Source organism: Oscarella lobularis, chromosome 1, assembly GCF_947507565.1.
Source record: "Oscarella lobularis chromosome 1, ooOscLobu1.1, whole genome shotgun sequence".
In the NCBI taxonomy this organism is placed as follows: Eukaryota; Metazoa; Porifera; class Homoscleromorpha; order Homosclerophorida; family Oscarellidae; genus Oscarella; species Oscarella lobularis.
The window spans coordinates 5,737,744-5,757,566 of NC_089175.1; the positions used below are offsets into that span (position 1 = coordinate 5,737,744).

The 19,823-nt window shown below is 48.3% G+C and overlaps 4 protein-coding genes and 1 long non-coding RNA gene across 10 annotated transcripts; 1 reads left to right on the forward strand and 4 right to left on the reverse strand.

The window, feature by feature from the left end:
• The first annotated feature begins 1,096 nt into the window (after positions 1-1,096).
• LOC136200344 (uncharacterized) lies at positions 1,097-4,228 on the forward strand. Of its 4 annotated transcripts, XR_010673359.1 has the most exons (8): positions 1,097-1,572; positions 1,626-1,669; positions 1,732-1,833; positions 1,882-2,285; positions 2,335-2,657; positions 2,715-2,763; positions 3,626-3,743; positions 3,789-4,228. It is a non-coding gene; the product is annotated as an uncharacterized lncRNA (long non-coding RNA). The 4 variants fall into 4 exon arrangements; XR_010673354.1 differs by having other exon boundaries at positions 2,710-2,763; positions 3,626-4,228; XR_010673353.1 differs by having other exon boundaries at positions 3,626-4,228.
• LOC136200158 (uncharacterized) lies at positions 4,030-5,999 on the reverse strand. 3 transcript variants are annotated; one of them, XM_065990512.1, is made up of 13 exons: positions 5,913-5,999; positions 5,613-5,824; positions 5,522-5,557; positions 5,416-5,469; positions 5,319-5,363; positions 5,182-5,271; positions 5,071-5,124; positions 4,970-5,023; positions 4,861-4,914; positions 4,750-4,812; positions 4,663-4,698; positions 4,515-4,608; positions 4,030-4,463 (listed from the first exon to the last, which is right to left on the reverse strand). In XM_065990512.1, the coding sequence occupies exons 2-13, from the start codon at positions 5,712-5,714 to the stop codon at positions 4,102-4,104; spliced, it is 1,044 nt and encodes a 347-aa protein (XP_065846584.1). In that variant the 5' UTR covers positions 5,715-5,824; positions 5,913-5,999; the 3' UTR covers positions 4,030-4,101. The 3 variants fall into 3 exon arrangements, with proteins under 3 accessions (XP_065846584.1, XP_065846592.1, XP_065846577.1); XM_065990520.1 differs by lacking the exon at positions 5,913-5,999 and adding an exon at positions 5,879-5,896; XM_065990505.1 differs by lacking the exon at positions 5,913-5,999 and having other exon boundaries at positions 5,613-5,903.
• A 235-nt stretch (positions 6,000-6,234) lies between these two features.
• LOC136200102 (uncharacterized) lies at positions 6,235-8,263 on the reverse strand. The gene has a single exon (XM_065990434.1). The coding sequence runs from the start codon at positions 7,971-7,973 to the stop codon at positions 6,339-6,341; it is 1,635 nt and encodes a 544-aa protein (XP_065846506.1). The 5' UTR covers positions 7,974-8,263; the 3' UTR covers positions 6,235-6,338.
• Positions 8,264-11,725: 3,462 nt separating this feature from the next.
• Positions 11,726-13,668, reverse strand: LOC136200107 (uncharacterized). The gene has a single exon (XM_065990448.1). It carries the CDS (start codon positions 13,492-13,494, stop codon positions 11,968-11,970), a length of 1,527 nt encoding a protein of 508 aa, XP_065846520.1. The 5' UTR covers positions 13,495-13,668; the 3' UTR covers positions 11,726-11,967.
• A 152-nt stretch (positions 13,669-13,820) lies between these two features.
• LOC136194967 (leucine-rich repeat protein soc-2 homolog) lies at positions 13,821-18,213 on the reverse strand. The gene is made up of 4 exons (XM_065984266.1): positions 17,600-18,213; positions 17,259-17,482; positions 16,726-17,194; positions 13,821-16,508 (listed from the first exon to the last, which is right to left on the reverse strand). The coding sequence occupies exons 1-4, from the start codon at positions 18,181-18,183 to the stop codon at positions 15,824-15,826; spliced, it is 1,962 nt and encodes a 653-aa protein (XP_065840338.1). The 5' UTR covers positions 18,184-18,213; the 3' UTR covers positions 13,821-15,823.
• Positions 18,214-19,823: the final 1,610 nt, after the last annotated feature.

Here is a 19,823-nt window from a genome sequence, read left to right on the forward strand (position 1 = left end):
CGTACGCGTGAAGTCGAAACGCGTACGTTCGATTTCGAATCTGATGCCCGACGGCGATCTTCGTCTGGCTCTCCACCGTCGATTTCTCGTACGACGCGCCGCACTCGAAGGCGACGGCTTTGGAAAAGGACGCCGACAGCGTCGAGCTTAGCTTCCGCGTCAGTTCCGCTTTGGAGGAGACGGAGAAACTCAATTCGGAGTACCCCGTCCCCACCCGAGTTTCCTCTACGCACGGCTCGGAATCGCGGTTCGCCGTCGTCGTTCCGTCGACGGGAACGGGACGCGCGACGACTTGCATGAGCCTTTTCGGTTCGGTGGCTTTGATGCCTCGACCGAGACCCCAGCACGCCAGCTGGCTTTCACTGACGTGAAGGCCAAGCCTCACTTCTTGAGGATGCTTGGCTTCTTCTTCTTGGGGAAGCTTTACTTCTTCTTCTTGAGGAAGCTTTACTTCTTCCGAAAGCTTGACTTCTTCGGGAAGCGTCGTCGCCTCTTCTGACATGTCGAATGCCTGTGTTGGATGTTGTCAGAAGCCTTGTAGGTGGAATACGAGCTTGTACGCTCGTACGCGTGCGTGATCTGCATACCAAGAATTACTTCACATCTAAACGGGGGCTAGTGTTTGTATAAAGACTTCACAGGATGTGAGCCTCACTCTTATAGATAGTATAGCCTGGGCTCATTTGTGGTAAAGCCAGTGTGGACAAACTGAACTGATGAGCGAATCTACCTGTGCTTTCCCGCCTTCTGTCACCTAATAATTCACATAGCCACTTATCAATACCATTCAGTCTCAATTTATCAGATAGAATGGCCGCCTCACGTTGACGACTTGGGGGAATTGTTTACTCTCGCTATCAATTAGTCGACGCAATGCTTTGGTTTTTGAGTATAGAACGATAACCTAGGCAACTGACTAATTAGGTACAGTAGTGACATTTCAGTCCTAATCAGTCCTAATCAATGAAAAGAGTGCGCAGTGCGTCTCTATTTTGAGCACTCAGTTCATTGGCGTATGGATGTCTTTGTCTTTTTCCTGCGTTTTTAGCTTCCCAGCATTCACCAATTGGAACTGAGCGATTTCACCCGTGTTTTGCCGCAATCTTTCATCTCTACATCGACGCTCTTCTCTCTTTCGGCATCAACTGCAAGTAGCGACGACTGAAGAAACCGCTTTTCCATTCAATCATTAGCCCGGTGGCTAGCCAATCGTCGAGTGCCTTCACCTGATTTGTACCGGGATGACACAGAGTGAACTGACCTTCCGACATCTCCGCGAGATGCGTGCAAAGATTTGCTTGATATTTATCTCTCGACGACGTGTACAGATAAAATCTCTGGTCATCGATCTCGAATGCTGCTCTTTCCCTAGATAATAAAGTGCTTGCGTGTGACAGAGCCCGTCCTGGCGAGAAGCGCTTCTCGTGGCAATAAATTCGGGCAAGCCAGGCCTATTGGGCATGCACAAAGGAATTAATGGAGCGCAAGGCACAAGGCCAAAGGGACGTCGAATTTATCTCTCAAGTTGATGTCAATTGCCGTTGTTTTGGCCAACGTGCCAAAGCAAATAAAGTAAGTATTTTATCTTTTGGCTAATTCTTTACATGTACCTTTATTGAGTGCAGAATTGAAATTTCAGAAGAGCAGCGTTGCTCTTCCAAGATGCGGAGTACAGTGTTAATATATTTATATTTTACCTTTGGCTAACCGAATGTGTTTTTTTGCACATAGGATGAATAATTGAACGTCATTTCGTCCCGCTGCAATTGGAACTACAAATACAATGGTAAGCTTTTCTTTTCATGTCACGCGACAAATGCCGTCATTTGCCAGGTAAGAAAATATAAGCCACTTTCTCACACATAAATAATAATATTGTAGTTGCCCATGCCCCAAGGATCGTCGTTCAAGGGGGTAGATCAAATCACAAAGATGGCTGCAACGCCGTCTTTCTTAATTTTGATAAATAATTTTTGTTGAAAGCTTTAGCTTAAGGGCCAAAAGCAATATAATTAAAATGACAAAAATAAAGGGAGAGCAAGCTAGGTAGGGAACTAGGATAGGATAGATAGGTAGAAAGGCAGTTAGGCAGAGGATAGAAGTTATCTTACCTCGCCCTACGTTACTGTTTCTATAATGATTTTTGTTTTTCGGTTTCAATCATCAAAAACTGGGGAGCCGGAAGTTCGAATGAGAGAGGCGGCGGCGACGACGGCAACGCCTACTGCGACAGAGGGACAGTGGCTTGGCAATGACGGCAGCGCTTGGCAAAGGCTAATTAATTGGTAAGAAAGTTTTGGATAGTATGAGCAAGATGTTAGGTATTTCTTTTAGAACATGGACAGACTTAGAAGCAACATATTTACCTTTTTATTTTACAGTCAACTTTGAAATTTAATCTTTTGCACCATTTTTTAGGGTTATTTACCCTCGTCCAGATTTCTTTCGATTAATTAACCAGTATTGCTGTCCGGGATACCAACCCCTGTCTTCGTTTTTCTTTTGTTCCTTTTCGCTTGCTCTGTGTCGTCTCGCACTACGAGAACGTAGTCTGCCAGCCATCTCGAACTCCCCAAACACTACTGTAACCAAGGATTGTACAACCAACCCGTGATATCGCCAGAGACTCAGAGCGCCGTCGATTGTCAGCCCAAACGGTAAAAAACTTTTTATTTACACACTTCCCGACCCTCTGATCGCCTCCGTTAGCGCAGTAACGAGCTGTCCAACAAAAATGCGTCGAATGGGCGTCTTCTTTGCAACGTATTGTGCGGGCGGGTCAACGTTGCTATGGTACTACAGTGCTTATCAGCATAAGTGATAATCACGTGGTAGTGTGTGTTTATTGCGCGTAGTTTAAATTTGGTTGAGTTTTTCGTATCCCTACAAAAAGTAGTAGCTCCGGAAGGCTTTTCTCTACCTACCACCAAATTATTTAGTTGCGTATCGCTTCTCGCAGCAATATACGTGCAATCATGCGCGAGACTGAGGCTCGCTCGGTTTTTCGCAAAAATTTTATTCACTCTGCACTATTTCCCGCACTTTTTACCCTTGAATTGTTAATCGATGTGAACCGAACGTTTTCATCGTTTTAGATTTTTAATTTATTCCTTTTTCTGCGAAAAAAGCGATTACGTACATTTTTCCTTTATTCGCGTTTTGCGGCAAAACGACACGATGAATCCTCTTCAAATTTTGCATTAGCTACTACCTATAAAGTACCGATGTTTTCATCGTTTCGATTTTGTTCGAAAATACTCAGTTTCGTCAAAAAAGACGAGAAAAAGAAAGGAATGAATGAAATAGTAAAGCGCGCTAGTGAATCAGTAGAGCGCGCTAGTGAAAAATTGAATTTTGCTACTAAAATGCGTGGGTGAGGCTCCCAGTGAACAAACGAGCGCTATTGTGACGACACGAATTTCAGTACACTCATTGGCCCAAATACAACTACACGAATTTTACGATTAGAGGCTTCTACGCCATTATCATCATGTAAAGAAACTCCTAATCAATCGAGCGATATGCAGTATGAAGCTATACGGCCTTAAATTACTGAGCTAGAGGGCGCTAACTGATGATCATTTATGCTGATAAGCACTGTAGACTATTCGACGTTTTTCTCTAGATCGAACATTGGCTGGAGAGGGCCCAGGGGTTCCGTCGCAATTGCGTGTTCGTACGTTTACTGAGATACGAAATTCGAAAAGAAGTCGTCATGCTATAGTCGTATGTAGCGTAGCTCGGTACGACGCCAATGTTAGGGTCTCAGCCTGAGCTATGCGTTTTAGAGGAAGGTTGTCGAAAGAAGGAGGGGGGCACGGTCCATGGGATATCTCCCTGAAAATATTGAACTATGGATTTTTCGTTGAGGGATTGCTGCCGAAACGTAGGTGAGTATTAAGCTACAACTGTAGAAGCTAGTAGAGGAACCTTAGCTAAAGAAGAGCCCCAGCCTGGGTAGAGAAATGCCGGTGTTTTACATCACGGCTCAATGGGCCCAGAGACGGTGACATTTTTTTGAAACCGGCACAACACAACATTTTATTTATGCACCCACCAGGCACGAAAAGAAAGCAAAAGTTTGTTTTGTGGTTTGAAAAATTAGTTTATTTTCCATGCGCCAAAACAAGAATCGTCAGAGCCAAAATAATGTCGTATGCTTCCACCCTGCGCCCTTACAGACAATTGACTGCCCTTTCTCACGTTCCAAAGCATTCCAAGATGGAGAGATTTGTTGCGAGTGTTTTCATAATAATAGTATGACAAGCCAATACGAAGTGAATCAACATAAATGGCAGGATGACGACCGCCATTTGACGATACGGCGGAGTACAAATTGAAGTAAATAAAATAGATTCCAGATTCAGGCACGGTGATGTAACCATTGCTATACGTCATCCCGCCTTGGAGAACGGATGGACGGGAACCTGACGTGCTAGTTGACCAATGAGTAATTATCTGGCCTGACAGGCAATGGGGCTTAGTTTCATTTGAATGATAATTGTATTTGTTACCGTCAGAATAGGTTTGCCAGCCATCATAATTTCCAACAATGTATGCAATAGGTTTCAATATTGTACCAAGTGAAGACTTGAGATCTGTTACAATCTACGTGTGGAGATGCGCTAAATGAGCCAATCATTCTTGTCTGTCTGGTCATACCTGTTCTTTTAATTTTTTCATAATCTCTTCATCTATCTAGATAATGGAGTAACTTTAGACGATCAAGAAGATTTCAAAGTTATTTACGTCAGGTCCTGGTATTCCTTGAAGTCCACGCTCTCCTTTGTGACCATTTAACCCTCGCTCTCCCTATTTACTCATTTAAAAAGATGTCTTTAATCTTTTTAATAAACCCGCCTTGTCTCCTTTAGGTCCTTTTGGTCCTGCTTGTCCTGTGTGACCTGGTGGACCCTACATTTACATTGTTAACCGCAAAGTAAGTGCAAAGCGCGTGTTTGACTATCACAGGAATTCCGTCAATTCCTCCTCTCCCTCTTGGTCCTGTGGGTCCAGTTTCTCCCTAGTTGATGTAGTTATCACGCACACAGGAAGAAAGGAGAACAGTACTTTAATTCCTCTTATTCCTTTTTGTCCTTTTGGGCCCTGTATGCCTGTTTCACCCTTCAATTAAATACGGTAAGTTTAATTACCTTTAGAATAAGATACCAAAAACTGTACTTGTATTCCGGTATTTCCACGAGGTCCTTGTGGTCCGGTTGCACCTTGTCTACCTTGGGACCCAGGAGGTCCAACAACACCAGCGGGACCCTACTCAAATTTATTCGCTGACTTTGGGATGAAGAAGTGTAATTAACCTGTTTTCCCGGAAGGCCTTGTGATCCTTTAGCACCTTGGTCACCCTGTGTAATTGTACGTAGTTTTTATAACGATCACTTATGAAAGATGTAATACTTTGTCTCCGTTTTTTCCCGCGTTTCCCTGTGTTCCTCTGTCTCCTTTATGGCCCTAGACGCAAGAGTTTTACAATTTAAAGGACATGTACATGTACTGTATGTACCCTTATTCCTGGCGATCCCGAGTGACCTGGAAGTCCCTGGTGGTACGATATATTAGACAAGTTGTCATCGTGGATCCGTATGAAGGCGTACTCTGTCTCCTTTCTGGAGAGGGCAGTTAGGACTGCTCTCCTCGTTTTGACAGGAGAGCGGAACGAAGCAAAGAAAGATAAGGACAATGGAGCTCCAGTGCATTCCTTTGATTACGCCTTCAGCGTTTCGACTGATTTCGAGTAGAGATGTAGAGCAAATTTATAGCGGTGTACATAACATCATGGCTTGTCTGTAAACCCTTTTATGGTATTCTGAGTGAAACAATGAAGATCAGCGCGGGACCAAATAAGGTAAAGCTAGTATACAACGCGTAGGCGCTCCAGACGCTGTTTATTTCACCGTATATGGTCGCATGAGTTCCTAGAGAATCTGAACGGTGTACTTGTTCACTTCTCTAGAACAGGCTCACGTGTATTCACGTGTGCAGAAGATACGTGTGTAACGAAGTAGGGATGTCATATAGTAGACGGTGAATGACTGCTAATACATGATCTTAGAAGAGAAAATGACGAAGTGTATTGTTCCTTTGAGGTGAGCCGTTTGCCAGCCAATATTCAAACTTGGTAGAGCTTGGAGTGGGCCTGCCATATGATTTGAAAGCATTTATGTTGGTCAGATCAATGGCGGCGAACGACGCCTAGGCGAATAATAAAGGTAACGATATTTTTACACAATTATATTCAATGATAATAGTGCACTGTGTTTCAAACTTTGTCTATTGTAATTTATCTCCAGACCCTATAACTAGCTCTGTGTTTCTCTATTTTAGTTTATCTTGGGAGCCTGCATTGGCATATCCTTCAACTCAGATACCACTTCTGACTTCTCAGCATTTACCAATTGGAACTGAGCGACTCCACCAGTTTCTTCCCACAATCTATCATCTCTGCATAAGAACGACGCCTTTTTCTCGTCCGGCATCAGTTGCAAGTAGCGATGGCTGAAGAGACCGCCTTTCCATTGAAGCAACAGCCCGGTGGCTAACCAACTGTCAAGTGGCATTGGCTTATTTATACCGGGATGACACAGGGAGAACTGACCACCGGACATATCTGAAAGATGCGTGGAAACTCTTGCTTGATATTTACGTCTCGACGACGTGCACAGGTAAAACCTCTGGCCCCTGATCTCGAATGCAATTAGAAACAAAACACCAGGAGTCGTCAGCAAATCGATTTTCTCCTGCCAAGGAAAACGCCGTTGTCGTCGCGGAAGCGTTTCGATATAAAGTGGCGTCGCGCGATCTTTCATCTCGGTCATGCTGACCTCCCCACTGGCATACGCAGCGACAAAACTCGTGCCCGCTTTGAGATAGAAGGGGCGCGTCAGGTCGACGAGATGGGGAGCACGTTGGAGCTCGTCCTCGATGAAGTTGCGCAATGCAATTCGCATGGATTTGCTCCAGGCGGGATTGCTGACGAGCGAGGAGATGGGCAAGACGCGCAAACACACGACGACTTCCTCGCCGCGTTTGATCGTCTGATCGCGCTTCAGCGGCTTACCGATGATGTTCGGATGCAGCATGACGCGCTCCTTTTTGGAGTAAGTCGTTTTGGATTTACCTTGATCGTTTCGGAATTTTGCGGCGGCTCTGCTCGCTTTGACTGTGCCAGCAAGGTTGGTGTCGTTGTTCGTGTTGCTCACTGTTGATGATTTCGTAACTTCGCGGTAGACTTTTCCGCCCATGTCGATAGCGGCGACGAAGTGGGTCACGCCCCCGAGGGGGCCTTCGATTGCTCGATTGCAAGCGGATACGCTCGCATGCGTCGGTTCCGTCAACTCGGGCATGCGCCCTCGCGACTTGGCGTCTCCATCGCGACTCTGCATCCCTTCGCTGTACTCGTTCAGAATGCAATCCTCGACGAACGTTCGTCGAACGGGATCGACTGTGCGTTTTTCTTCGTCGTACGCGTGAAGTCGAAACGCGTACGTTCGATTTCGAATCTGATGCCCGACGGCGATCTTCGTCTGGCTCTCCACCGTCGATTTCTCGTACGACGCGCCGCACTCGAAGGCGACGGCTTTCGAAAAGGACGCCGACAGCGTCGAGCTTAGCTTCCGCGTCAGCTCCGCTTTGGACGAGACGGAGAAACTCAACTCGGAGTACCCCGTCCCCACCCGAGTTTCCTCTACGCACGGCTCGGAATCGCGGTTCGCCGTCGTCGTTCCGTCGACGGGAACGGGACGCGCGACGACTTGCATGAGCCTTTTCGGTTCGGTGGCTTTGATGCCTCGACCGAGACCCCAGCACGCCAGCTGGCTTTCACTGACGTGAAGGCAAAGCCTCACTTCTTCAAGTTCAGGATGCTTGGCTTCTTCTTCTTCTTGGGGAAGCTTTACTTTTTCTTCTTCTTCTTGGGGAAGCTTGACTTCGGGAAGTGTCGTCGCCTCTTCTGACATGTCAGATGCCTGTTGGCTGTTGGCTGTAGGTGGAATGCGAGCTTGTACGCTCGTACGCGTGCGTGATCTTGCATACCAAGAATTGCTGCATATCTAAACGGGGGCAAGTGTTGGTTGAAGGACTTCACAGGATGTGAGCCTCACTCTCATAGAAAGTATAGCCTGGGCTCATTTGTTTTTCTTTGAGGTAAAGCCAGTGTGGACAAACTGAACTGATGAGCGAATCTACCTGTGCTTTCCCGCCTTCTGTCACCTTATCATTCACATAGCCACTGATCAATACCATTTAGTCTCAATTTATCAGATAGAATGGCCGCGTCACATTGACGACTTGGGGGAGTTGTTTACTCTCGCTATCAATTAGTCGACGCAATGCTTTGGTTTTGAGTAGAACGAAAACCTAGGCGACTGACTAATGAGGTACAGTAGTGACAGTTCAGTCCTAATCAGTCCTAATCAATGAAAAGAGTGCGCTGTGTGTCTCTCTATTTTGAGCACTCAGTTCATTGGCATATGGATGTCTTGGTTATTTTCCTGCGTCTTTTGCTTCCCAGCATTCACCAATTGGAACTGAGCGATTTCACCCGTATTTTGCCACAATCTTTCATCTCTACATGAGAACGACGCTCTTTTCTCTTTCGGCATCAACTGCAAGTAGCGACGACTGAAGAAACCGCTTTTCCATTCAATCATTAGCCCGGTGGCTAGCCAATCGTCGAGTGCCTTCACCTGATTTGTACCGGGATGACACAGAGTGAACTGACCTTCGGACATCTCCGCGAGATGCGTGCAAAGTATTGCTTGATATTTATCTCTCGACGACGTGCACAGATAAAATCTCTGGTCATCGATCTCGAATGCAAGTAGAAACAGAGCACCTGGAGTCGTCAGCGAATTGATTTCGTCTTCCCAAGGAAAACGCCATCGACGCTGCGGAAGCGTTTCGATGTAAACCGGCGTTGCCTCCTCTTTCGCGCCGGTCGTGAATTCCCCATTGGCGTTCGCAGTGACAAACTTCGCGCCCGCTTTGATATAAAAAGGGCGAGTCGCGTCGACGATGTGGGACGTACGTTGGAGCTCGTCTTCGATGAATTTGCTCGATGCGATTCGCATGGATGTGCACCAGACGGGATCTCTGACGAGCGCGGCGATGGGTAAGACGCGCAAGCACACGACGACTTCCTCGTCGCGTTTGATTGTCAGATCGCGCTTCAACGGCTTTCCGATGATTTTCGGATGAAGCAGGACGCGCTCCCTCTTGGAGTAGGTCGCTTCGGAAGTCTTTTTGTCGTTTCTGAATTCTGCGGCGGCTTTGCTCGCTTTGACTGTCGTTGCAACGTTGGCGTCATTTATAGTGATGCTCGTTGATGATGATTTCGATACTTCGCGATAGACTTTTCCGCCCATGTCGATAGCGGTGACAAAGTGGGTCACGCCCCCGAGCGGACCTTTGATTGCTCTCGCGCAGGCGGATATACTCGCTTCGGTCGCGTCCGTCAATTCGGGCATGCGCACTGGCGACTCGGCGTCTCCATCTCGACTCTGCATCCGCTCGGCGCACTCGTTCAGAATGCAATCCTCGACGAACGTTCGTCGAACGGGATCGACGTTGCGCTTTTCTTCGTCGTACGCGTGAAGTCGAAACGCGTACGTTCGATTTCGAATCTGATGCCCGACGGCGATCTTCGTCTGGCTCTCCACCGTCGATTTCTCGTACGACGCTCCGCACTCGAAGGCGACGGCTTGCGAAAGAGGCGCCGTCAGCGTCGTGGTTAGTTTCCGCGTCAGTTCCGCTTTGGACGAAACGGAAAAAGTCAACTCGGAGTATCCCGTCCCCACCCGAGTTTCCTCGACGCACGGCTCCGGGCCGCCGTTCGCCGTCGTTTCGTCGACGGGAACGGGACGCGCGACGACTTGCATGAGCCTTTTCGGTTCGGTGGCTTTGATGCCTCGACCGAGACCCCAGCACGCCAGCTGGCTTTCATCGACATGAGGATAGAGCTTGACGTGTTCGGGAAGCGTCGGCTCGGACATCTCGACGTCGAATGCTGTCAGAAGGTTTTGGTCAACTAATATGCCAACTGTACGTGTTAGAGACGTGCGTCATGTCCGGCATAGACGAATATGTCTCAAAGGTGAGGGTCTAGCTATTCCGACCTTACCGGTTGAAGGACTTCAAAGGACGTGGAATGACCTACAGTACCAGTTAATTAATTAAGTAGGAAAGCTTCTGAATGCGGTGGGCGTCACTCTCATAGCCTTAATTGACTCAAGAGTTCTTCATAGAGGTGAAGCCTTTTCTCGTTCCTGATGGCATATCTTCTTGGTTCACTATCTCAGAGGTCACAGATTCATAGCCCTTGACCAGCTGTCAGAAGGTTTTGGTCGACTAGTTTCTCGCTACCTGTTTTAGCCACGCGTACGTCATCTGACATCCCAACTCCATGCCAACTGTGTTAGAGACGTGCGTCACGTCCGGCGTATAGATAGACGAATATTGACTCGCTGCATCTCTCAAAGGTGATGGTCTATTCCGACCTTTCGGGTTGAAGGACTTCAAAGGATGTGAATGGTCGACCTACAGTACCAGTTAGTTAATTAAGTAGGAAAGCTTCTTCTCATAACCTTGAGTTCTTCATAGAGGTGAAGCCGTTTCTCGTTCCTGAGGGCATCTCCTCTTGGTTCGCCATCTCAGAGGTCACAGATTCATAGGCCTTGACCAGCTGAGCTAATCCGATATCTACCTGTGTTCTTTCTACAGTATCATCTTTGTGACGTCAAGGTCGTCCGATACCACGGAGACGCTAATACAGAGTCTCAAAAAACTGTATTTATTAGACTGTAGTTTTAGTGGCTGTTTTACTGAGGAGTGATAGTCCAGCCATGATCCTTTATCTCGAGGGCCCTTCGCTTGTCAACTTGAGCATGTGCACCGGCAACTCGATGCCGTATACAACCGCTCGTAGAACTCGTTTGGAATGCAATCCTCCACGAATATTCGTCGAAGGCGATCGACGACGCGTTTTTCTTCGTCGTACGCGTGAAGCCGGAACGCGTAGATTCGATTACGAATCTGATGACCGACCTCTGTGATCACAGGTGTATAACAGGATCACAGGGTTTCTGTGATCAGAGGGTAACTGTGATCACAGTCTGTAAATAGGTATCTGTGATCACAGAAGTGAACATCTGTCATCGCAAGGGTATCTGTGATCACAAGGGCATCTGTGATCACAAGGGTATCTGTGATCACAGGGAAATTGTGATCACGGGGAAATTGTGATCAGGAAAATGTGATCACAGGAAAATTGTGATCACACGGAAATTGTGATCACAGGGAATTTGTGATCACAGTGTAACTTCGATCACAGGGTAACTATAATACCATGATCACAGGGTAACTGTGATCACAGTGTAACTGTAATCACCGGTTATGTGTGATCACAGGGTAACTGTGATCACCGGTTATGTGTGATCACAGGGTATCTTTTATCACAGGGTATCTGTGATCACAGGGCATCTGTGATTACAAGGGTAGGTATCTGTTATAGATAATATGGGACCACCAATACGCACACTACACTGCGGTGGCTATTTCCCGTGCGAAGCACGGGCCACCTTAACTAGTTCGATTACGAATCTGATGACGGACCTCTGCGCGGGTGCCAGATGGATGCTTAATCATGTGTGCGCAAGGCCGCCCTTTAGACCGGAGGCCTCCCTAAGGATGTGCCTTTTCGACGACATTGACATATTGGTAGATAAGAGAAGTCTAGGTGCGATAAAACATTGCTTCATTTCAAACGTCAATAAACACTAGGTATGGTGTCATTTAGAGAAAACGCAGCTGCACTCCACGTAAGACAGAAACTACAAAAAAAACATATCAAATATTCAAAATCTTTGTTTAGGTGATGCGCGTTTATTTTGTTCTTCTCTCGCTTTTCTCCTTCGTCAAGCCCAACGAATTGTCCGTTTATCGTGCTGGGACTCGTCACGTCATCTCCTCTTGGTTCGCCATCTCAGATGTCGTAGGTTCGTAAGCGTTGACCAATTGAAACTGCGCAAATCCACTTGTCCTCAGCCACGTTTTATCGTGTCGACGCAAGAACGACGCTCTTTTCTCGCTCGGTATCAGATGCAAGTAGCGATGGCGGAAAAAGCCGCATTTCCACTTAATCGAAAGTGCAGTGCCTCGCCAATCCTGAAGTGCGGCCGGTTGATTCGAACCGGGATGACACAAGGAGAACAGACCATCGGACGTCTGAGCGACGTGCGTCAAAGCAATCGCACGATAATGATATCTCGACGAAGTGCACAGGTAAAATCTCTGTCCGTCGATCTTGAATGCGAGTAGAAAAACAGCGCCGGGTGTCTTCAGCAAATCCTGTTTCCCAGGAGAACAAAAACGCTGCGTAAGCGTTTCAATGTAAACCGTCGTCGCCTGGCCTTTCGATTCGGTCACGCCGAGTTTACCATTCGAATGCGCCGTAATGAATTTTGTGCCCGCTTTCAGATAGAAAGGTCGCGTTATGTCGACGAGTTGAGGAAGACGTTGGAGCTCGCTCTCCATGAATTGCCGCGATGCGATTCGCATCGAATGACTCCAGTCGGGATTGCGGACGAGTGCGGCGATTGGCAAGACGCGCAAACAGACGACGACTTCGTCGTCGCGCTTGATAATCCGACCGCGCTTCAGCGACTGACCGATGACGTTCGGATGAAGAATAACGCGCTCGTTTTCCGAGTACGTCGTTTTCGCGTAGTCTTTTCCGTTTCGAATTTTCGCGACAACGCTCGCCGCTGTGACAGCCGTAGTCAGTCCGAAGCGAGCTTTGTATGACGTCTTGCTCGGCGTCGACGTCGTCGTCACTTCGCGGTAAACTTTTCCGCCCATGTCAATCGAAGCGACGAAGTGGGTCACGCCGCCGAGGCGACCTACAATTGCCTGGCGACATGCGGATATACTCGCTTCTTTGTTTTTGATCGTCAATTCGGGCATACGCGCGGACGAATCGTCTTTCCGCGCGTGGAACTCGTTTCGTATGCATTCCTCCACGAACGTTCGTCGATTCGGAACGGCGTCGCCGCCGCATTCTTCGTCGTCGTACGCGTTCAGGCGGAACGCGTACGTTCGATTGCGAATTAGATGACCGGCACCGATTTTCGTCTCGCTTTCCGCCACCAATTTGTCGTAGCAGAAACCGCATTCAAACGTGACGGCTTTCGCGAAGGGTACCGTCAGCGTCGCGCTCAGTTTTCGCGTCAATTCCGACTTCGACGAAACGCGAAACGTCACTTCGGAGTAGCCCGCGCCGACGCGCGTTTCCTCGACGCACGGCCGCGCGGACGTCGTCGCCTCGTCGACGGGAACGGGACGCGCGACGATTTGCATGAGCCTTTTCGGTTCGGTGGCCTTGATGCCACGACCCAGTCCCCAGCACGCCAATTGGCTTTCGTCGACGTGCGGGTAAATCTCGACCTTTTTGGGAAGGGGAATCGTCGTCGGTATCTCTGACATCTCGACTTGTTTTAGATGAAAATTGTTGGCTTTGATGTCGTCTTTATATGTTTGACGTGCGGTTTCGGCGGCCGGATGAGCGTCGTTACCTTTGTTATAAAATGCCGGTAAATTTCCTCTTATTCCCCATCGCGTGACGTAGAATCCCCATCGCGTGACGTAGAAATGGTTTACGGGGGAGTCAAACCGCCCCCCTCAACGATGCAAATTCTTTTCCTGAGTTCATCCATTACGTAAACGGGAATTGTACCTTGGTTATAGATGAGAAAGATCCTTACAAAATACATTGGAAGTTTGCTGAAGGCGATTTATACAAGAAGTCATCGTCATCATGCAATCATTGTTCTATTTCATCTGAGGTCAGTTACTGAGTAAGAGAGACAAATATATCTTGGTCTACGGATGCGTTCTAGCAAAAGGTCAATTTATCTTGAGAGCCGTCTCTGAAATCTCGTCATCGTTCGCCATCTCAGACGTCACCGGTTCAGAAGCGTTGATCAACTGGAACTGAGACAATCCATCCGTGTTCTGCCAGCGTCTATCATCTCTGCGTAAGAACACCGCTTTTTTCTCATTCGGCATCAGTTGCAAGTAGCGACGGCTGAAGAAGCCACTCCTCCACTCGATCGACAGTGGAGTGGCTCGCCAATCGTGAAGCGCCGCCGATCGATTCGAACCGGGATGACACAAGGAGAACAGACCATCAGACGTCTGAGCGACATGCGTGGCAGCGACGGCTTCATACCGAGATCTCGACGACGTGCTCAGATAAAACTTCTGACCGTCGATATCGAATGCAAGTAGGAAAGCAGCGCCAGGAGTCTTTAGCAAATCGTTATGACTCTCCCAAGGAAAATGCCATCGCTCGGAAAGGGGTTCAATGTAAACCGGCGTCGCGTGGCCTTTCACTTCGGTCGTGCCCAGTTTTCCGTGGGCGTGCGCCGTGACGAAACCCCTCCCCGCTTTGAGATAGAAGGGTCGCTTCAAGTCGACGACGTGGGGAAGACGTTGGAGCTCGTCCTCGATGAATTTCCGCGATGCGATTCGCATCGAATCGGCCCAGACGGGATGGCGGACGAGCGCGGCGATGGGCAAGACGCGCAAGCACACGACGACTTCCTCGTCGCGTTTGATCGTCTGATCGCGCTTCAATCGCTTGCCGATGATGTTTGGGTGGAGAAAGACGCGCTCGTTTTTCGAGTAAGTCGTCTGGGTGCTTCCTTGATCGTTTCTGAATTTCGCCGCCGCGTTCGCTGCTTGGATTGTCACTGCAGCGTGTCCATCGGTTACGGTCTTGCTCCTCGTCGATGTCGTCGCGATTTCGCGATAGACTTTTCCGCCCATGTCGATGGCGGCGACGAAGTGTGTCACGCCCCCGAGGGGACCGACGATTGCTCGACGGCACGCGGATACGCTCGCCTCCTTGTTTTCGCTCGTCAATTCGGGCATGCGCGCGGGCGAATCGGTCTTTCCGTTACAACTCCGCTCGTCGAATTCGTTCAGGATGCAATCCTCCACGAACGTTCGCGAAACGGGATCGACGACGTGCTTTCTCTCGTCGTACGCGTGAAGACGAAACGTGTAGGTGCGATTACGAATTTGATGGCCGACAGCGATCTTCGACCCGCTGTCCGCCATCGTCTTCTCGTAGCAGAAACCGCATTCGAAAGTGACCGCTTTCGAAAAGGGCGCCGACAGCGTCGAACTCAAGTTCCTCGTCAATTCCGTCTTCGACGAGACCTTGAACGTCACTTCGGAGTACCCCGTTCCCACGCGCGTTTCCTCGACGCACGGCGACGTCGCGATCGTCTCGTCGTCGTTCGTTTCGTCGACGGGAACGGGTCGTGCGACGACTTGCATGAGCCTTTTGGGCTCGGTGGCCTTGATTCCGCGACCGAGTCCCCAGCACGCCAATTGGCTTTCGTCGACGTGCGGGAACACCTTCACTTGTCCTGCAAACGACGCTTCTGACATCTCGATTCTTTATTCGATGTCACCTTCGATGATGCTGTGTATTTATGCTCGTAGAGCCGTCACCTGGCGTGCGGTTTAGTCCGGATGGGCTTCACTTCCAGCGTGTGGGAGTCGAATGACTATCCTCTGCGTGACGTAGAACGTCTTTGTTTTTGGCGGCTTCCGCTCGGAAGTAGCAGTCTGACGTCACTTACGAAGCCTGCGTGTGTTCAAACTAGAAATGACAAGATTCGTCGTTTCCGGAAAGTGTTACTTTATGTTATAAACTCGAAACGAAGATCAAGAAACGAAACGTCGAACACGACAAGGCACAAGACAGCACAGACCCCTCCCTCTCCCCCCAAGGAACAATTCACTACCAATTATACGTCTGAGCATAGCGTCTCACCGCATCCATCCCTTCTCCAATAACATGCATGGGTGGGGCAGAGATCTTATCATCGTCTTCCACGCCGAGCTGTTGTAGGCTTTGCATGAGAGCAACGGCTCGGGGTATGCTTCTCAGTGAGGGATTTTCCCTCACGTAGAGCTCCTTCAGTGAACTCATGCCTGCGATGGGAGCTAAGCCCGGTTCGGTGAAGCGATTTCCACCCAGTCTCAACGTCTGAAGAGTTCTCATGTATCTGAAATTGCTTGGTAGTTCTGTTAGGCGATTTCCGTAGGCATTTAGAAGCGTTAGTTTGCCCAGCTCGGCTATTTCAGGTGGAAGTGCGCTGAGGGTATTCGAATGGACTCTCAATCGTTCCAAGTTGATGAGCGATTTGATGGAATTGGGTATGGACGTTAGACCGCAGCCTTCCATGTCGAGAACGGTCAGCGTTCGCGTTGTCGTTTGAAGAACGCCTCTGATGTCGATGTCTGGGAGGGGTAGCAACGATAGGTCGAGTTTCTTGCCAGTTACTATGTCGTTTTTGACGACGTCCTCGACTTTACGCGTCTCGTGGCTCGAGCAAAACTCCCATTCGGTGTAGGAAGACATGACCCCTGGACTCTGGATGAGTCTCCTGCGCTCTGTAAGGGAATTTCCCCACAATGGAACACGTCATTGAAAGTGACGTAGGGTGAGAGCTCTGTTTATACCGCCCACAAGCCATGCAGTATCTCCTATTAATTTTCATTGAAAATTATAAACTATAGCAAGAACAGAGGAGAAGTACGTAAACGATTCTTTGTACTTCACCGTCTCGCACTCAATGTTTCATATGTTATTTACTATTATCGATCTACAATTCTGCAACTCCCAGTTCAAAAAATCACTATCTATTTTCTCTAGCATACCTCCTGACCTCTTCCATATCTATTTTCCCATCAGTCACTTCCACCTGTGGTTTCTCGATGTCGTTCTCTCCGACGTCGAGAATTTGTAGGCTTCGTTTCTTTGCTATGTAGTGCGGTATGACCTTCATTGACTCATTCTCTCTCAAGTAGAGCTCCTCCAGAGATCGCATTCCCGCAAGGGCGCCAAGACCGCTGTTGCCGATTCGATTTCCGCCAAGACGAAGTACCTTCAATTTTTTTAACCTTCTAAATTCTGTAGGTAACCATGACAATTGATTAGCAAACGCTTTGAGACGCGTCAGACACTTGAGACTGCCCATAGAGCGCGGAAGGGCTTTGAGATCGTTTGACTCGATCCGGAGATGTTGCAGATTGACGAGACGGTCTATCGAATTGGGTATCGACGTCAGACCGCATCCAGATACGTCCAGAATCGCTATGGTCGTCACTGCAGTCGATAAAATATCTGTGAAGGCGACGTGGGACAGTCCGCCGTGAAGGTCGAGCTTTACCCCGTCTGGTGTGTCGTCGTCGTCGCCCTGAATGTCTTCTACTGCTTTGCGTGCACCGTGGATCATCCAGTCGGTCGACATCGTCGTAAGAAATTCCTGACCCACTCGCGCTACGGAGTCGAAGAAGTTTCAGTTTCGACGCCTTTTTCCTGCTCCAGGAGCTTCCCGCAAAGCTTCGCACCGGGCCGCCGGCGTCCATGAAATTGTCTTCAGCTAGGCGCACGCTTTACTCACGACAAAACACACCGACAGGACAGGCAATGTACGATCTCATGCAAGCAGCTATACATGCGTTGAAAAGAAGTCCGGCTGAACCACTCAAGTTCTCTCCTCTTTATCGCCTTCGAGAGCGTTTGGCGAAGCTTTCCGTTTCCCTGATGTCAATGTCGTCCACGCAATCAATGTAAAGGTTCTCGTTTTCAGCAATGTAATCTGGAAGTTCTGTCAAGTTCGGATTTTCTTTCAGGTAGAGTTTTTCCAAGGCTCTCATGTTTCTTATGACTCCCAAGCCGTATTGACTGTCGGTCCCAAATTCGTTGCCGCCGAGACGAAGTATTTTTAGCTTGCACAGGCTTTCAAATTCTTTTGGAAGCCAGGACAATTTATTTCCGTACGCTCGCAGTCGCGTCAATCGCGTAAGATGGCCGATAGATCTCGGAAGCTCCTCGAGGTTGTTACGTTCCACTCTCAAGCGCTGAAGATTTTTCAGACGACTGATCGACTCTGGTATGGACGCCAGACAGCAGCCTCCTATATTGAGCACCGTGAGGGTTGTGGGGATTTCACTTATGATAGAGCGAAGGCTTGGACGCTTGAGGAGGGAGTGGCCCTCGAATCGAAGGCGTTTTCCGTTTGGCATTTCGGGAGGGTCTTGGACGTTTTCTAATATTATGTCTTCGTCATCAACAACCCAGCTTAACGCCATAGCGCGACAAAAAACAAGTTGTCGTCGTCACAGTTACGCAAAGACTAAGTAGTGAAAGAAGGAATCCCTTTACGTCATATAGCTCTTTGCATATTCTTCAATTATTTGATTAACATATCAACAGTTTCACGTGCAACAAACCACCCAAGTCCAAACTATCCGTACATTATACGAGTAGTAATGACTTCTAGCGTATTCTCTTATATATTTGATCCAATCCGCCATTGATGTAACTCATCGGCGGATTTTCTATTGTGTTATCCTCAGCATTTAGAACTTGAAGAGATGGCGACAGAGCGATATCTCGCGGTATCGTCAGCAAATTTGGATTCTCCCGCAGGTACAGCTGCTCCAGAGACACACTTCATTGAGACCGCCATTAGCAAACGCGTTCCTCCCAAGCGAAGAACTTTCAAAAGCTTGACGATTAAGCGTCAAAAAATACGTGGCAAAGTCTATTTCCAAAGGCGCATACTATGATGAGAGATGGGGGGTGAGAGACGGCAAATATCCTATGTCGTCGGGAAGGCTTCTAAGACTATTGGACTCGACTCTCAAGCGCTGCATGCAGGTTGAAGAGATTTGAAATGGCTGATGAAATGGCCACCAGATCGCATTCACCCATATTCAAGACTGTCAGGGTGCTGGCTGTTCGTTGTAAGGTATCAGACAAGTTGAAGTCGGGCAGGGGAAGACGAGTCAAATCGAGACGCTTAATTTCCGTCAGGCATTTCTGGAGGATCATGGACTCGCTCTACTTGGCGGGTTTCAATTTCTCCATCTATTAGGCGAAAACGCCACCTTGTGTTTTCACCCATTAAGGGTATTCCCTTTGGGGAAACAAAACAACACACTTAGCTGCGAGGGCTGGGGAATACATTTCCGCGGGCTTAGGTCTGTCCAACGTGCGACCGAAAACAAGCGTAAAGACGAAAAGAGACGCTGACTAATAGCACAGAGCATGGTAAGAGCGAATCGTAGGAGCATGAGCATCTAGCAAGAAGAAGCATGCAAGAGCACGAGAATCGAGTCCCCACGCCATTGTCGTGCCGCGCGAGGGGAAATCCGTCTTATAACAACCCAAAAGCCGCAAAGAGACTCGGATCGAATCTTGGCATCAGTTTAGCATTCTTACGCTCGAAGTGGGCAAGGTCCCTGTTCCTTCACATGAGAATCGAGTCTTTATTGGAGACGTTATATTCATATGAGATACCATCAACCCCTAAACACGAACAACAAAACCATTTACAACAAAAGTCAGGTTTGCGACTGGGGATATTCTTCAATCATTATGCGAGAAACAGAATTCCATCCAGAGTCATTATCAGATGATGGTCGGCCTTGACAGTTTCCCACATGAACAGCTACCCTTATTGATCCAGATGGAATGTTCTCACAGAACCCTTCTATTTGGCGAGGTCGATGAGGATTATCATTGGAATTGAACAGATACACAACTCCTTCAATTGTCATCGGTCCCGAGCATTCTGCTCCATTAAAAGTGATGTACCAACGTCCACAGCAGTGGCTACCAGGACATCGGACTCTCATATTGGCAGCATACGCTACTTTGAGAGCGGTAGAAGAGTGACGCTTTTTGAAGACGCATTCCTAATGGAAATCAATTGAAAGTGTGGTCA

Excerpts from the sequence above, each read along its gene's own strand:
- LOC136194967 (XM_065984266.1), bottom strand. The coding sequence starts at position 18,183 with ATGGCGTTAAGCTGGGTTGTTGATGACGAAGACATAATATTAGAAAAC. Across the intron at positions 17,483-17,599 it reads TTCGCCAAACGCTCTCGAAG|CGTGCGCCTAGCTGAAGACA; the intron begins GCGATAAAGAGG and ends TCGTGAGTAAAG. Across the intron at positions 16,509-16,725 it reads TATGCTAGAGAAAATAGATA|TGTTCCATTGTGGGGAAATT; the intron begins GTGATTTTTTGA and ends CTTTCAATGACG.
- LOC136200107 (XM_065990448.1), bottom strand. The coding sequence starts at position 13,494 with ATGTCAGAGATACCGACGACGATTCCCCTTCCCAAAAAGGTCGAGATT.
- LOC136200102 (XM_065990434.1), bottom strand. The coding sequence starts at position 7,973 with ATGTCAGAAGAGGCGACGACACTTCCCGAAGTCAAGCTTCCCCAAGAA.
- LOC136200158 (XM_065990512.1), bottom strand. The coding sequence starts at position 5,714 with ATGCACTGGAGCTCCATTGTCCTTATCTTTCTTTGCTTCGTTCCGCTC. Across the intron at positions 5,558-5,612 it reads CTCTCCAGAAAGGAGACAGA|GGACTTCCAGGTCACTCGGG; the intron begins GTACGCCTTCAT and ends TCGTACCACCAG. Across the intron at positions 4,609-4,662 it reads TGAAAAAATTAAAAGAACAG|ATTGTAACAGATCTCAAGTC; the intron begins GTATGACCAGAC and ends CTCCACACGTAG.